Here is a 15688-nt window from a genome sequence, read left to right on the forward strand (position 1 = left end):
GTAGAATTACTTGGTAAGAGTCCAAGTGAATGTATGGAGGCTGAAGAAGATTGAAAGGAGCTAGTAAAAAAAAAGCTGGAGAAAGCAGAAGTTAGTTTGAACTACCTGGTGAGACTCTAAAATTAAACTCAAACTATAAAAAAGAAAAAGAAAAAGAAAAAAAAAACCCAAAACATAAAATGATATCCAAGAAAACAACCAGAGTTGCAAACAGAATGTGAGTGTGTTGAACTCAAAGGCAAGTAGATAAAAGACAGTACAGCATCTGCTCAGCATCTGATTTTGCAGTGGTTCTCCTCTGGTTCTAAAGCATGGAGAATTTATGTGGGCATATAGTTCAGATATGATAGGGGTTCCTTTTGAAGATACACATTCACTTTAGAAACACCCACAAATAACTTAGAATGCAACAAGCAGTATTAGTCCAAAACTTCATCTAACCCTAAAAACCCATGTCTTTCAGGACTTGTCACTTAATAAGTGGGTTGTCTTAGTCAGGGTTTCTATTCCTGCACAAACATCATGACCAAGAAGCAAGTTGGGGAGGAAAGGGTTTATTCAGCTTACACTTCTGCATTGCTCTTCATCACAAAAGGAAGTCAGGACTGGCACTCAAGCAGGTTAGGAAGCAGGAGCTGATGCAGAGGCCATGGAGAAATGTTCTTTCCTGGCTTGCTTCCCCTGGCTTGCTCAGTCTGCGCTCTTATAGAACCCAAGAATACAGCCCAGAGATGGTACCACCCACAAGGGGCCCTCCCCCTTGATCACTAATTGAGAAAATGCCCCACAGCTGGATCTCATGGAGGCACTTCCCCAACTGAAACTCCTTTCTCTGTGATAACTCCAGCTCGTGTCAAGTTGACACACAAAACCAGCCAGTACAGTGGTATAACAGTAGTTATAGAAGACAGTTTGTGCAATTGCTTCTCAATAGAAGGGACTAGGGTTTCAGGGCAGGATGTAATGAGGTTAAATCTAACTGGAAGAAGGTATTGTAGTTATTTCAAGTTAACCCCCCAAAATTGATCTAAGAGGGAACACCCTATAAAACAGGGTTGGAATGAAGAAAGACAGTGCAGATATAAAAGGAAATACTTGGGGGATAAAAATTGAGAATGATTAGGATGTAGTTTATTTCTCTCTTAAGTCTTTAATGTCTATTCCACGTATATTTCACCTTTATCTGTATCTAACATTGCAAATGTGGGCATGGAGGACGAGACTCCATCTTAGGAGCAAAAGGCTAACTTAGAAGCTTTCTAAGTAATGACATTGTAACTGTGTTGACAGAGTTTGGATCTGTTCTTACTGTATTAAAATGAGTGGTTTTCTTTTTAAGTAAATGTTTCTAGAAAGAAGGTTTCCTTCCTCTTTTTTTTTTTCTGCTCTGCAATATCAGGCTTCCTGAAGGATCATAACTTTCATCTCACCCCTTCATTTCATGTTAGAAAGTATATATAACAAGGTAGAGATATTATAGAAACAGAAATTACCTACTCTACTCTGTGCGGTCCCATTAAGCCAGTAAACAAAAGTTAAATGCTTCCCATCAGAACATTTGTGAGAGTAATGCATCAGCTAGGACAGTAGTCTGTCCCTTTGTTAGGAATATGTGGGTTTATAGGTGTGGGTGGTATAGATTACATCTCCAGGTAGTTGTCAACTTGGGTCTGTTGGTTGTGGCATACACAGTAGTCAGAGAGTTAATATTTGTCCTTCTCTTTCAGTTACCAGTGCAGAATGGACCCATAGTACATCGAGGAGAAGGAGAGCCAAGTGGAGTTCCTGTAGCTATGGTGCTGCTACCAGTGTTTGCCCTTACCATGGTAGCAGTCTGGGCCTTCGTGAGATACCGAAAGCAGCTTTGAAATGCTTGTGCCTTCCAGTGTGTCCAGTGAACTATAGCTCTCTCACTCACTGTCTCTGACATCCCCCCATATTCTTTCTTCTCCACATAGCCAACACATAATTTACAGTGACTGCTTATCACCTAAAACCTTGCTATTCAAAATCTCCAAGACTTAAAATTCTAATGGAAGAGCAAAAGGAATATTTGGAGAAAAGCTGTGGGTGGGGGAAAGCCTTGCTTAGAATAAATGAGAAGTTACATATTTTACTAGAACTGCCAATAAAAATTCAGCTATCATCCAAAGAGGAAAAGCTCAGTCTTCCCATCTCCACGGATGACACCTTTTGCTTAGCTGGCGTGCTTTGCAGGCTAGCTGTGCTATGTGAAAGGAGGAGCTGATTTTTTTTTTAAATCCTTTTTCTTGGGAAGTATTTGTGGCCTTTAATTTTTAACTATCTACCTAGATACCTATATTAGACATAGGTGAATGAAGTTTTTTCTTTCTTTTTTTTTTTTTACTTAAAAAAGAAAATACATATATACAGTAACACACACAGTAGCATAAAATTGATGCCTTATGGAGAATTAAAGAGGTAAGGAAACTACTGGTTCTTGGGTTTCTAATGGACAACTTTTGGGAACTAGAGGATCATATTCCTTCATATACAATCAAGACTCATATTGAAAAATGAGTTCTGGATTGTAAAGAGAACTTACCTTTTCCACTTGTCATAAGTCTTTGTCCACAAGTTACAAGCATACACAGTGCTAAGGGCTGATTGTAACTGAAACACTTTAAGAAATAATAGCAGAGCATGTCTGATGGGGATGGGAGAGCTAGCTTTAAACGAGCATGCTCAGTCAGCAGCATTAAGAAAGTAATGACTGAAGCAAGTAGTTAAAAATTGTAGAACAACTAGTGTTACTCAGTAGCTACTGAGTGGGAAATTGTAGTAAGGCAGCTCTACTCAAGTCAGTTTGTTCAAAAGACTTTGGGGTGTAAAGATGAGTCCTACCAGTCTCTGAACTCCCTTAGTTGCTATTTTTACAGTACTGTTAAAGGACGTATTGGCATGGCCATGGGAAGCAGAAGGGCCAAATAAAGCAACAAGACAACTTTTCGAAAAAAGATCATGCCCCAAGGTGGCACTTGACCTCTCAAAGATGCTCAACAATGTTCAGTTTGAGTATCAGGCAAAACCTAAGGGAACTGCCTTCCTGGCAGGATGGACCTAGAACCAGCCTACTTCTGACTGAGTTAAGATGAGAAGGCCTGAATTGGGGTGGGTTTTTGTGTATTTCCCCCAAAGCTATAAACACTAATTTTGGTTTTAATAAGGTTAATGGACCATTTTTCAGAAAAGGGAAGGAATATATTTTGTTTGTTTATAGAGGATGCAAGGAAATTTGGTGAGCATTTCTAAGGAAAGCCTGAGTACACAGTGTGGATGACCAGACGCCAGAGGACAGCAGGGACGTGGGCGAGGAGGGAGCTGTCCTGTTTATGTAGCATCTGAGCCGGTTTTACAGTACTGAGGATAGTTGAACCAAGACTATTTTTTTTTTCACTTTAAGAAAATAATTTCCATCTTTTCAATTGGCCAAACTATTATTTTGACATAAAATTATGAAGAGTTTTCCTGACTAGCAGTCACTTAACAGATGTTGATTGCACATTAGTTTTGTCAAGACACCTTTGTAAGAAAGGGAAATGCACATACTTCATCCAGAAGGACCTTGTGGTTACAGTTAGGAAGAAAACCTTTAAAATGGAATTAGCTATGTAAGTGTAAGTTGTTTATATTACAGACAGCAAAAGAAAATAGCTCCTGAGATCAGGGCACTGAAGATTTCATAGAGGAGGGAATCATTAGGTGCTAATCATCTAGTAAGAGCATGAGTAAATAGGGGAAAAGTTAAAAGAGTCTTATCAATTGAGTAATAAATGCAACCAGTAAGAAAAATGTTGCCATGCAAAACAGCACAATGCAGCAACGTAGAAGATAAGCAGATAACCAGCAAGTATTATAAGCAATTCAGAAAAGGAAAGCCATCGTGTAGTGGCATCAGAGGAGAGTAGAAAGTCTTGAACAGTCCAATGAGACTTTGCCTGTGGGCAAACTCTTGATACAGGGAGACATTTGCTTTAAACAATCTTCACTTAACAAAGCCATTCAGTACTTTTTGAAAATGACTTAATAAGTGGAGTCATTGTAAGTTCCACAGAAAGCAAGACGTATTCCAGCTCTTGTCTGGAGCAGCAGCACTCAGGAGGCCCAGTGTCTGCTACCCTTCTTGTATCTGATGGCATGGCTAACAGCTCTGCCGTGGGCCTGCTTACCTCTAGTATTCACCTCAGGGCTTGGAAACTTATTTGAAAGACCTTCAGACATGCAAAGTAAAACAAATGGCAAGGAGGATAAAACACTGTTGTGTGTTGCATTGATATAAATCAAAAATATCATTGGTAGAAGTTTTACTTTGGTTGATAAGGATTCTGGTAACATTTGGGTCTCCTTAGGAAAGAAACAACACTTGACCAAAACATTTAAGTTTTAGGCAAATACTTTAATATTTCACTCTTAGTTGTATGAAAACTAAAATTATCATAGATGAGATGTTGAGAATCTATATAGATTATTCAAATTTTATGTTCCTTATAGACTGACTCAAATATTCCTACCACCTTAAAGATTATATATGATGAACCTGCCACATAAATTATAATGTTTAATGTTTTGAAAATTGATTATAAATATTTTTAAGTCCCCATAACGTATTTCTTGTATTTGTCATTGTGAATTATATGTAATTCTAATAGATACTGTTTGCCTCAGTCATTTTTGTTTCCTTTTCCTATAGTTTTCTGTGTGGATGATTTCATGCAATTAATTGGACCATCTAGCCACAGGCAACAAATAGAAATATTATTTGTAATTACAGTCTATGCCAGGGACTTTGTTAAACTGATTAGTAACACTGTGAAGTACCCTGAGATTTAAGTATTGCTGTAAAGAGACTGAAGATGAGAGAAGAAAGTATTTTCCTAGGATTATATAGTTGGTAAAAGAGAATCATGATTTAATCATAGGACTATGGATGACAGTATCAATAATATTCCTCACTGCTAGCAGTCCTCATATGAGGTCTCTGGATAAAAGCAACGTATTACCTGCAAACGCTTGGGTTTCGTCCCATGCTTATGGAGTGGGATGATTGTGTGGCAGCCAGCAACTCTGTCCTTCTAGGTAACTGGCTAATTCTGAACCTTGAGATTCACCACTATCAGGAACTCTCTCTGCCTACAGTCACTTGGACAGCTGGCTGGGCAACCCACATTAAGTAAAAACATGTGGGACTAGAATTCAGTCAACAATAAAATGTTTCATCAGGTGGCTAAAATGTACAGACTCTTGGAAATGTTCCATGGCATTTCAATAGCCAGAATTAAAAACTTGGCCATGTCCAGAGCCCTGAGCATCCTCCCCCTTGCACTCCCATACAGAGGCAGAGTAAGAAATGGAACATTGTTTTACTCCTAGGTGCTCAGGACAGACCGATCAACCTCCAGTAACATATGTGGTTAGTAAGTGCTTCAGCTTGTACAGCCATTAATAACCAAGTCATAGGGTGGTGAATCTAAAATACTCTTGGATATAAATTGTATGAGAATTGAAAAAAATGAGGGTCAGAAAGGTGAGCTAACTTCAACTTAGATGCCCTATCCCCTTATTTTGGTCTCAAATTTGTTTTAGTGTATCCACAACATGAAAACATAAAAAAACTATATTTTAAAAATCAGTTTACTTTCATCTTTTCTCTTTAGGCTTTCAATAAAGACCAGAAGGAATGATAGACAGCTAGAGAGGATTGTGTAGGCATCCAGATTAGAACGGGAGAAACCATCGAACAAATTGAGAAACCTAATCAGGTGTTGTTTTAATTCCATTAGTTTTAAGTTAGATACAAGCTGTTTGTAGTATTTTGGATTTTATTGTGCAAATAAACAATTTAAATATATTTAGAGGCTAAGTATGATGGGACATGTCTTTGATCCCAGCATTAGGATGCAGATCTCTGTGAGTAGGAAGCCAGTGCTGGATATCCCCCACCTTCTCCTCTCTCTTCCCCGCCTACTTCCTCTGTGTGTGTGTGTGTGTGTGTGTGTGTGTGTGTGTGTGTGTGTTCAATAAGGATTTTATTCTACCCACTTTCAGTGGAATGTGTCTTTGTATAGATAATGATTTTTTTCCTTATTTAGCATATAACTATCAATACTAGTACAGAAATACAAAATAAAATTTAGTCACTAAGTTGAAAGAGTTTAGCATTTGAGAGTGGGTGATCTTTAATGTATCTTTTTTAGCATCACTGAATAAGTACAGGGTTTGAGTTGTTAAGCTCTCTGCCTCTCCCAGGAGTTTTAAGGTCGGCTGTCTCCTAGGTAAGCCTTATTTGCTGTTCCTTTTAACTGCAGAATTTTATTGAGACCAGCCCTCACCTATATAGTTATAATTTTTTTAAAAAGACAATATTTTAAAGAATTTTGCCCAGTGGGAATGAGATTCTGAATTGCCATTAACTTGTGTTGATTTCTATATAAAGAATTCAAAGCAAGTGACTATTTACCTGATGCACTTAATAATACAAAATTTGACGGAAGAAAGCACTATTGATGAAAAATCTAGCTCTATTAAATAGTAATGCTTCCCCTCATTGTTTCATTATTACAAGGGAGAAAGGGAAGGGAGGGGGACTAATAAAGGTTTTCAGTGCAGTTTTGTTATTTGTCAGTAGAATAATTTGCAAAAGAACTTCGTAGTATATTGAATAGTCACAGGAAGATGGGATGATCCTTTTCAGTGTTGGCAGATTTGCAAATGAAGACACAGCATTGAATTCTGTTGCAGTTGTAATGCTGTGTTTCCAATTCTGTTTGCTATTACTGGATACGTGTACATCTTCCAGGCTTTTCAGTTCTTGGAAAATTTTTTCAAGCACCTTATGTTGTTTCCTTTCTGCTCTGATTTTTTTCTTTCAGTTTTTAAAATCTATTGGAATATTAAACATGATAGAAGTAGAAAAATATCTCTTATGAAGTCCTCTATGAAAGGAAATTGTGACAAGTTCCTGATTAGACAGAAACCGTTCCATCTCCAAGGGAGAATATGCAGCCTAAATGTGACTTCATAGAATGATTTGGGTAGTTTTCCTTCTGTTTCTATTTTGTGGAATAGTTTGAAGAGTATTGGTGTTATGGTTTCTTTGAAGATCTGATAGAATTCTACACGAAACCCATCTGGTTCTGGGCTTTTTTTGGTTGGGAGACTTTTAATGACTGCTCTGTTTCTTTAGGGGTTATGGGACTGTTTAGATGGTTTATCTGATAGTATTTGGTTTCTGTGTAGAAATTGTCCATTTTATCCAGATTTCCCAGTTTTGTTGAATATAGGCTTTTGTAGTAGACTGATTGTTTTGAATTTCCTCAGTTTCTGTTGTTATATCTCCCTTTTCATTTCTGATTTTGTTAATTTGGATATTGTCTCTGTGCCATCTGGTTAGTCTGGCAAAGGGTATATCTATCTTGTTGATTTTCTCAAAGAAACAGCTCCTGGTTTTGTTGATTTTTTTTTTTTTTTTGTATAGTTCTTTTTGTTTCTATGTGGTTCATTCCAGCCGAGTTTATTTCCTACCATCTACGTGTATTCCTATGGTGTACTTGTGTCTTTGTGTTCTAGAGCTTTCAAGTGTGCTGTCAAGCTGGTAGTGTATACTCTCTCCAATTTCTTTTTGGAGACACATAGAGCTTTGAGTTTTCCTCTTAGCACTGCTTTCATTGTGTCCCATAAGTTTGGGTATGTTGTGCCTTCATTTTCATTAAATTCTAAAACGTTTTTAATTTCTTTTTTTTATTTCTTCCCTGGCCAAGTTATCATTGAGTATAGAGTTGTTCAGTTTCCATGAGTATGTGGGATTTCTGGTTTTTTTTTTTTAGTTTTTTTTTTTTTATGTTGTTGTTATTGAAGACCAGCTTAAGTGAATGGTGATCTGATAGGAGGCATGGGGTTATTTCAATATTATTGTCTTGGCTGAGGCTTGTTTTGTGTCAAATTATATGGTCAATTTTGGAGAAGGTACCATGAGGTGCTGAGAAGAAGGTATATTCTTTTATTTTAGGATGAAATGTTCTATAAATACCTGTTAAATCCATTTGGTCCATAACTTGCTAGTTTCACCATGTCTCTGTTTAGTTTGTGATTCCATGATCTGTCCATTGATGAGAGTGGGGTATTAAGGTCTCCTACTATTATTGTGTGAGGTGCAATGTGTGCTTTGAGCTTTAGTATAGTTTCTTTTATGAATGTGGGTGTCCTTGCATTTGGAACATAGATGTTCAGAATTGAGAGTTCTTCTTGGTCAATTTTTTCTTTGATGAGTATAAAGTGTCCTTCCTTATCCTTTTTGATGACTTTTAGGTGACAGTTAATTTTATTCAATATTAGAATGGCTACTCCAGCTTGTTTCTTGGGACCATTTGCTTGGAAAATTGTTTTCCAGCCTTTTACTCAGAGGTAGTGTCTGCCTTTGTCACTGAGGTGCGTTTCCTGTATCCAGCAAAATGCTGGGTCCTGTTTACAAACCCAGTCTGGTTGTCTATGTCTTTTTATTAGGGAATTTAGTCCATTGATGTTAAGTGATATTAAGCAATAGTGATTGTTGCTTCCTGTTATTTTTGATGTTATTTTTATGATTGTATGGCTATCTTCTTTTGGGTTTGTTGAAAGAAGGTTAGTTTCTTGCTTTTTCTAGGGTGTAGTTTCCCTCTTTGTGTTTGAGTTTTCCATCTATTATCCTTTGTAGGACTGGATTTGTGGAAAGATATTGTGTGAATTTGGTTTTGCCATGGAATATCTTGGTTTCTCCATTTATGGTAATTGAGAGCTTTGCTGGGTATAGTAGCTTGGTCTGGCATTTGTGTTCTCTTAGGGTGTTTATAAATCTGCTCAGGATCTTCTAGCTTTCATAGTCTCTGGTGAGAAATCTGGTGTAATCTGATAGGTCTGCCTTTATATGTTACTTGACCTTTTTTCCTTACTGCTTTTAATATTTGTTTTGTGCATTTGGTGTTTTGATTATTATGTGATGGGACGAATTTCTTTTCTGGTCTAATCTATTTGGAGTTCTCTAGGCTTCTTGTATGTTTATGGGCCTCTCTTTAGGCTAGGGAAGTTTTCTTCTATAATTTTGTTGAAAATATTTACTGAACCTTTAAGTTGGGAATCTTCACTCTCTTCTGTACCTTTTATCCTAGGTTTGGTCTTCTCATTGTGTCTTGGATTTCCTGGATGTTTTGGGATAGGAGGTTTTTGCATTTTGCATTTTCTTTGACTGTTGTGTCAATGTTTTCTATGGTGTCTTCTGCTCCTGATATTTTCTCTCCTCTTTCTTGTATTCTATTGATGTTTGCATCTTTGACTTTCCTAGGTTTTCTTTCTCTAGGGTTGTCTCCCTTTGTGATTTATTGTTTCTATTTCCATTTATAGATTCTGGATGGTTTTGTTCAATTCCTTCACCGTTTGGTTTTGTTTTTCTGTATTTTTAAAGGGATTTTTGTGTTTTCTCTTTAAAGGCTTCTAGCTGTTTACCTGTCTTCTACTGTATCTTTAAGGGAGTTATGTCCTTCTTAAAGTCCTCTACCATTATCATGAGATGTGACTTTAAGTCAGAGTCTTGTTTTCTGGTGTGTTGGGGTATCCAGGGTTCACTGAGGTGGTAGAACTGGATTCTGATGACGCCAAGTAGCCTTGGTTTCTGTTGCTTATGTTCTTGCCCTTGCCTTTCACCATCTGGTGTTAGCTGTGTTTTTTTTTTTTTTTTTTTTTTTTTTTCTGTCTCTGACTGTGGCTTGTCCTTCCTGAAAGCCTATGTGTCAGTACTCCTGGGAGACCAGTTCTCTTCTGGAGGAATTTGGGTATGGAGAGCTGTGGCACAGGATCGGCTCCAGGTGCAGACGGAAACCGGAAGGACTCTGTTCCTTGGTTCCTGTGTCCCGATGGCTCTGGACTGGTCCCTTTTGGTCCAGAAATTTGAACAAAAGTGGTGGTCTTACTTGTGTTCACTGGTGTGTCAGCACTCGTAGGAGACCAGCTCTCTCCTGATGTTATTTGGGTATGGAGCACTGTGGCACAGGATCACCTCCTGGCATACAGGGAAACTGCAAGTATCCTGTCTCAGGCTGCTCCTCGACTCCTGTGGCCTGAGGACTCCACAAGGGTCCCTCTTTGTTTCTTTTGTCCTCTTGAATCCTTGTATGTAAACAGCAGCTGTTTTACAGGTTAGATGCCTGAGAGCTACTTGGATATCAAGTAGACATACATCACATTAACTAGGAATTATCCCCATTTCATCAGCGATCCTGTTTCAAGTTCACTGTTTGATACCAGTGTGTTTAGGTTTGCTTCTTGAACTATGACATTCAATAAAGACCTGTTGAACTTGTTGAACATTTACAGTTTTGTATTTTTTTTCTTTTGAAGACTATTAAATATTTCCTTATTTTTCTGTCATCTTCTTGAACAAATTCCTCTGATGGGACAACAGGAAGGGAAAAGAAACCTAAATTTGAGGCTTAATTACAGAAGAGGCTAATACTAGGACTCAGCACTGTGATAGGATTGTCTAACAATTACTGAGTGCTGACGAGTGTTCTTGCTACTGTCCCAAGCCCTTAACATTTCATTTTAGGCTCACAAAACTCTTTGAGAAGCTGTTATGTCCATTTTATGATGACATGAATAAGGCATAGACAGGTTAAGAAACTTGCCCAGGTCATACAGTTACTAAATGTCAGCTAAAGTTTAAAGCCAGGCAGTCTGGCTTCAAGAACCTTCATCATAACCAGAACATTCTACTACTGGCTCTTCTTTCTAGGTACTATATACTGTGTTCTACTGCACTTTCCCAGTATTAAACTCTGAAAACTACAATGCACTTTGAATAGTTCCATTTTTATAGGTGAAATAACTCAATGGTTAAAGATGATAAACTTGTTCCACATGCATAACTGTTTTGTTACCAGACCTGGTAGTTTTCTTCAGACTCAGAAATCATAGTAAATGACTAGGGCTGGTAAGATGCCCTTCAGGTAAAGGCACCTTCTGCCAAGCTTGAGGACCAGAGTGATTCCTGGAATCCACATGATGGAAGACATCTGACTTCCTCAACTTGTTCCCTGACCATCACTCCAGGACAAAAACTCCTATCAAACACATCAGCAAAACCCAAAGGGAAACACACACACACACACACACACACCTACTCTCGCTAGCGTACACGAGACACAGATTTTTAAAATGTTTTAGGCAGATATGGCTCTATTCCAATAAATTTTTACAGTCCTGCATTACTTAATAGTGATACAGTGTACTGCCAATCCTGTGACAATGATGTTCTCCGGTTTAATTCATGTAGCATGCTATTAAACCTTCATATATCTAAACATAGTAAATATTTAGTAAAAATATTAGTCTATGGGAACTTTCAGCTATTAAAAATTTTCAAGAACCCCGGTCTTATATGCAGTCCATAGGTGGCTAAAATACTGTATGTTCCATTACTAGTTACCAAAACAAAAATGCCAAACCTGTCCATGTTAGGCTCTTGGTCACTCACATTACTAAAAATTGTAGGTTAGGTTCATCTGAAGTAATAAAAATGGAAGAAATTCTCCAAATGTTGATCAATTTGAGTCCTAAATAGAAAACCATGACATTTAAAGAATGGCTCTAAAATATGTGTTATCTGTCTGTATTCAGAGACGAGTCAGTAGGGAATGTTCTTGCTGTTGCAAGCATGAAAGCTTAAGTTTGGTTACCCATTAACCACATAAAAGTTGACCATGACAGTACTCCTCTATAACAGTAGTGGGATGAGGAGACAGGTTTTATAGGATTGTTTGGCTTCTGGTCAGCCAGTCTAGCCAAAATGGAAATGGTTCAAAAGAGAGATTGCTACAAAACATAAGGCAGAGAGAGAAGAAGACAACCAGTGTTGACTATGGCCTTTACACAAGCATGTAACATGGAGAAGGGACACACATACACATCAATCTCCAAGAAATAGGAGCCAGAAAAAATGTCCTATAAAAATACCCCTTGTTTTTTATGTGAAAGTGAATTGAACAATGACTATTGCCAGAAATGAATGTGAGCATCTATCACCACTAGAATTCCATCCTTAAGATTCAAGCATTCATCTGAAAATATTAAACTGTGTTAGGCATTTATTTTATAGATTGGCCCTTGACAATTGAAAGGTTGGGTAGAGCTTTGCTCTACTTGATAAATCTAGTGGTAGAGGGAAAATTGTATCAGTTACTTGTTGGTGTGACAAAATTAAAAACAAAACAAAAAATGAAAACAAAACAAGGGATAAATCTGTCTCAGTTTGACTAAGCAATCCTACCATGGCAGGCAAGATATGCAGCAGGGGCTTGAGGAGGCAGCCTACTGCACTGGATTTGCCACCAGGAAGCAGACTGATGAATATTGGTACTCTCCCTTCTATTCTTCACCCATGGTGTGGTGCTGCCCACACTTAAAATGGATCTTCTCACATCATTTAACCTAATTTAGAAACTCCCTTACAGAGTTGCCAAAAGATTTCTTTCCCATAAATGTAACCATTAAGATTAGCTCATCTGTCCTCTGAGAGGCCCAACCCACCAACCACAGAGGCAGATACCCACAGCCAAACAGTGCATGCAGCTTGGGGACTCTGAAGAATAGGAGAAAGGATTGCAGCCCCTAACCCTAAAGGAATAGGAACTCCACAGGTAGACCAACAAAATCAACTAACCTGGACTCTTGGGGCTCTCAACGACTGAACCACCAGCCCAAAAAAAAAAAAAAAAAAAAAAAAAAACATACGCTGGAACTAGACCTCTTCATACCTATGTAACATATGTGCAACTTGTTCTTTCCCAAAAAACTGGAGCAGGGGCTATCTCAAAAGCTGTTGCCTTTATGTAGGGTATGTTTTTCTGTTCTTTTAGCTGGGTTGCCTTGTCTGGTCTCAGTGGGAGAGGAAGCACCAAGTCTCCCAGAGACTTAATGTGCCAGGGTGGGTGGATACTGGATGGGGGAGCGCTCACCCTCTCAGAGGAGAGGGGATGGATGGGGGAAGGACTGAGAGGGGGTGACCAGGAGAAGGCTAGTGATATGACCTCATTTATCCTATAGCTCACACCCCACAGAAAATAAGATGATACTGGAAACACCCTAGGGAGTTCTTGTGATCGTTTTTATCAGAGAATGTGCGTAAAGCAGGGAGAATTTTCTAGTTTTGTGCCAACAACCTAATTGTAAGTGGTTTTAGCTAAATACTACTGAACTGGAGTAATTCTACTCTCAACCATTCCACTTATATTCAGAAGTTGTATCAAATGGTGAGAAGAACCAAAAGATTTCTTTTTGACATGTGAGGGATTATAGGAGGAGGTTATGGTTTCCAGGTTTTAGAAATGTATAAGAAAAGTTTGAAGGAAAAATGTTTTCAGGGAAAGAAGATAGATCAGGGGTTTTTCAGTGTTGTCCCTAGAATCTCAGTTTCAGTATGACCTGGAAGCTTGTTAGGAAATGTATTTTAGGTCCCTTCCTTCACCTGCGCAATCAGAAACTGGTGATAGGGCCTAGAATAGATTTTTAGTATGCTCTAGAGAATTCTCAGACACATTGATGTTTGACAGTCAGTAGTATAGAACAGCAAGATGACTTGGGGTAAGTCTAACAACTTGAATGTTAAAGGACACACACACACACACACACACACCACTGAGACAGAAGTATTAATGTAGAAAAAAAATGTCTTACTTTATATTACTGTGACAAAATATCATGATCCAAATAATATATAAAACAAAGTTTAATGGCAGCACACAAGCATATATAACACTGGAGCAGTAGCAGAGAACTTACCTTTGATCCACAGCACAAGATATATCTGGGGAGGGGAGTGGGAGAGGGAGGAGGAGAGAGGGAGTAGAGGAGAAAGATGGAGGGGGGGAGAGGAAGGGAGAGGCTGAGAATGGCATGGGGTTTTGAAAACTCAAAACCCACTCCTAGTGACACACCTCCCCTGACAAGGCCATACCTTCTATTCCTCCCCAAACAGTTCTACCAATTGGGAACCACACATTCAAACATTTGAACCTATGGAGTTTTTCTCATTCAAGGACATAAGGCTCTAACATAATGTTTACCCCAAGGACTAAAGACTAACTTAAGGTTTACAAGACCAAAAAAATAATAATAATAAAAATAAAAAAAGTTTGAGAGTTGGAGTGGATCCATGAAATGTCTATAGAAGCCATTATCAATTAGATAATAGTCAATTCTACAGGAAGGAATATCTGTACTACTTGACAGAGTATGACCTTGGAAAATCCTGTTACCCTTCATGAATGTGGATATATACTTATATGAAAAGGATAACATATTATTGATTATAGCATTCTCTAGAATATATTTGTATGATTAATCCCATTATAAATTACTAGCTGGGTGCAGCACTTTGGTGGAATATGACTCAGAGAGATGAACTTTTATGTAATGAGGTCAGAAAATGCCAAGAGTTTTGGAGCCAGGCCCCTTAATTTCTAACATCTGTTGAAGTGAGAAACAACACACTCAAGTAATATAAACATTGGATAAGTTTTGAAATGTCATAGGAAAAGAATAAGATGAAAGTCGATGCTGTGTAAGTGCTATACACGTCCCACTATTTTAATAAATCTTGTAGCCCCTTAAGGTTTCATTTTCGTACAGAGAAGATTTTTCAAAACAACAGAAAGATGTCAATCCCAGGCAAGGTATAATGGCATACACCTGTAATCCTAGTGCTCCAGAAGCAGGAGGACCAACATAGTCGACCCAAAACGATAAATACCAGCTTTGAAGGAGATAACCTTCATCATTTATAGCACTCCTGTTATCATAAACCTATCCCTTCAGTCCTGAATTCTGATCCAGAAGATTTTTCAGTATATCTATAAAATTTTCTTCTAGTACTTCCAATTGAATTGTTTGATCTCTCAATTTAAAAATGCTAACCCTTCTACTACTACATTCACACATTTGCAGGTCTCTATTTTACAGTCAAATGAAGAAACAGAGGAGGGAAGGGATTGACTTTACTTTAGGAAAGGTTCTGGATGCATCAAAGTTTCCTTTGGTTTAATACAAATTATGTCTTTCCCCCAATATTAAAATTCAAACTCTGAAATAATGTTGCTATCCTACTGTTTTCTTGTTTGTATCTTAGTAACAGTAGTAATGCTTTTAAACACTAACACAATATACACTGTGGTAAGTCAACGGCTACTGGAACTCTGAAGAGGGAATAATTTATGTTGCCTATAGAGTACAGTGGACTTGAAGTACTATGGATGTGTGTAAATTCATGGCATATTCAGTAAGGAATATTGTGTCGTCCAGGATAGAGTATGGAATGAAAAGAGGCAAAGCCAACCAACCAACCAACCAACCAACCAGCCAACCAACCATCCATCCAACCAACCATCCAACAAGCCAACCACCACAACAAAACATCACCAGATTGATGTCTTCTAACGAATAGTTTTAAAGCTTGCTATGAAAATTAGAGACAGGGAAGGCAAAGCCAAGGGGATCTTTTCATTATGTCTAAACCTGTCTTCCAGTGCTGTGTAAGATTAATTTAAGATCAATCACTCTTCTCTTTGCCTTTATGCCCTCTTTCCCCAGACATAGATGTTAGCCTAAGCTTAAGGAGATATGTAGCTTCCCCTGTAGAGAAAACTTG

The 15688-nt window shown here is 38.0% G+C and overlaps 1 protein-coding gene and 1 non-coding gene across 2 annotated transcripts in view; one reads left to right on the forward strand and one right to left on the reverse strand.

Moving 5' to 3' along the window:
- The window catches only part of Synj2bp (synaptojanin 2 binding protein), a 36958-nt gene extending 29469 nt beyond the window's left edge, over nucleotides 1-7489 (forward strand). The window contains exon 4 of the mRNA XM_052185536.1: nucleotides 1728-7489. Coding sequence (XP_052041496.1) covers nucleotides 1728-1868 — 141 coding nt within the window. The 3' untranslated portion in view covers nucleotides 1869-7489. The remainder of the gene's footprint in view (nucleotides 1-1727) is intronic.
- Nucleotides 2500-2619, reverse strand: LOC127688257 (small nucleolar RNA SNORA40). The gene has a single exon (XR_007978653.1). It is a non-coding gene; the product is annotated as a small nucleolar RNA SNORA40 (small nucleolar RNA).
- Nucleotides 7490-15688: the final 8199 nt, after the last annotated feature.

The sequence above is a fragment of the Apodemus sylvaticus genome, chromosome 6 (assembly GCF_947179515.1).
Source record: "Apodemus sylvaticus chromosome 6, mApoSyl1.1, whole genome shotgun sequence".
Lineage (NCBI taxonomy): Eukaryota > Metazoa > Chordata > Mammalia > Rodentia > Muridae > Apodemus > Apodemus sylvaticus.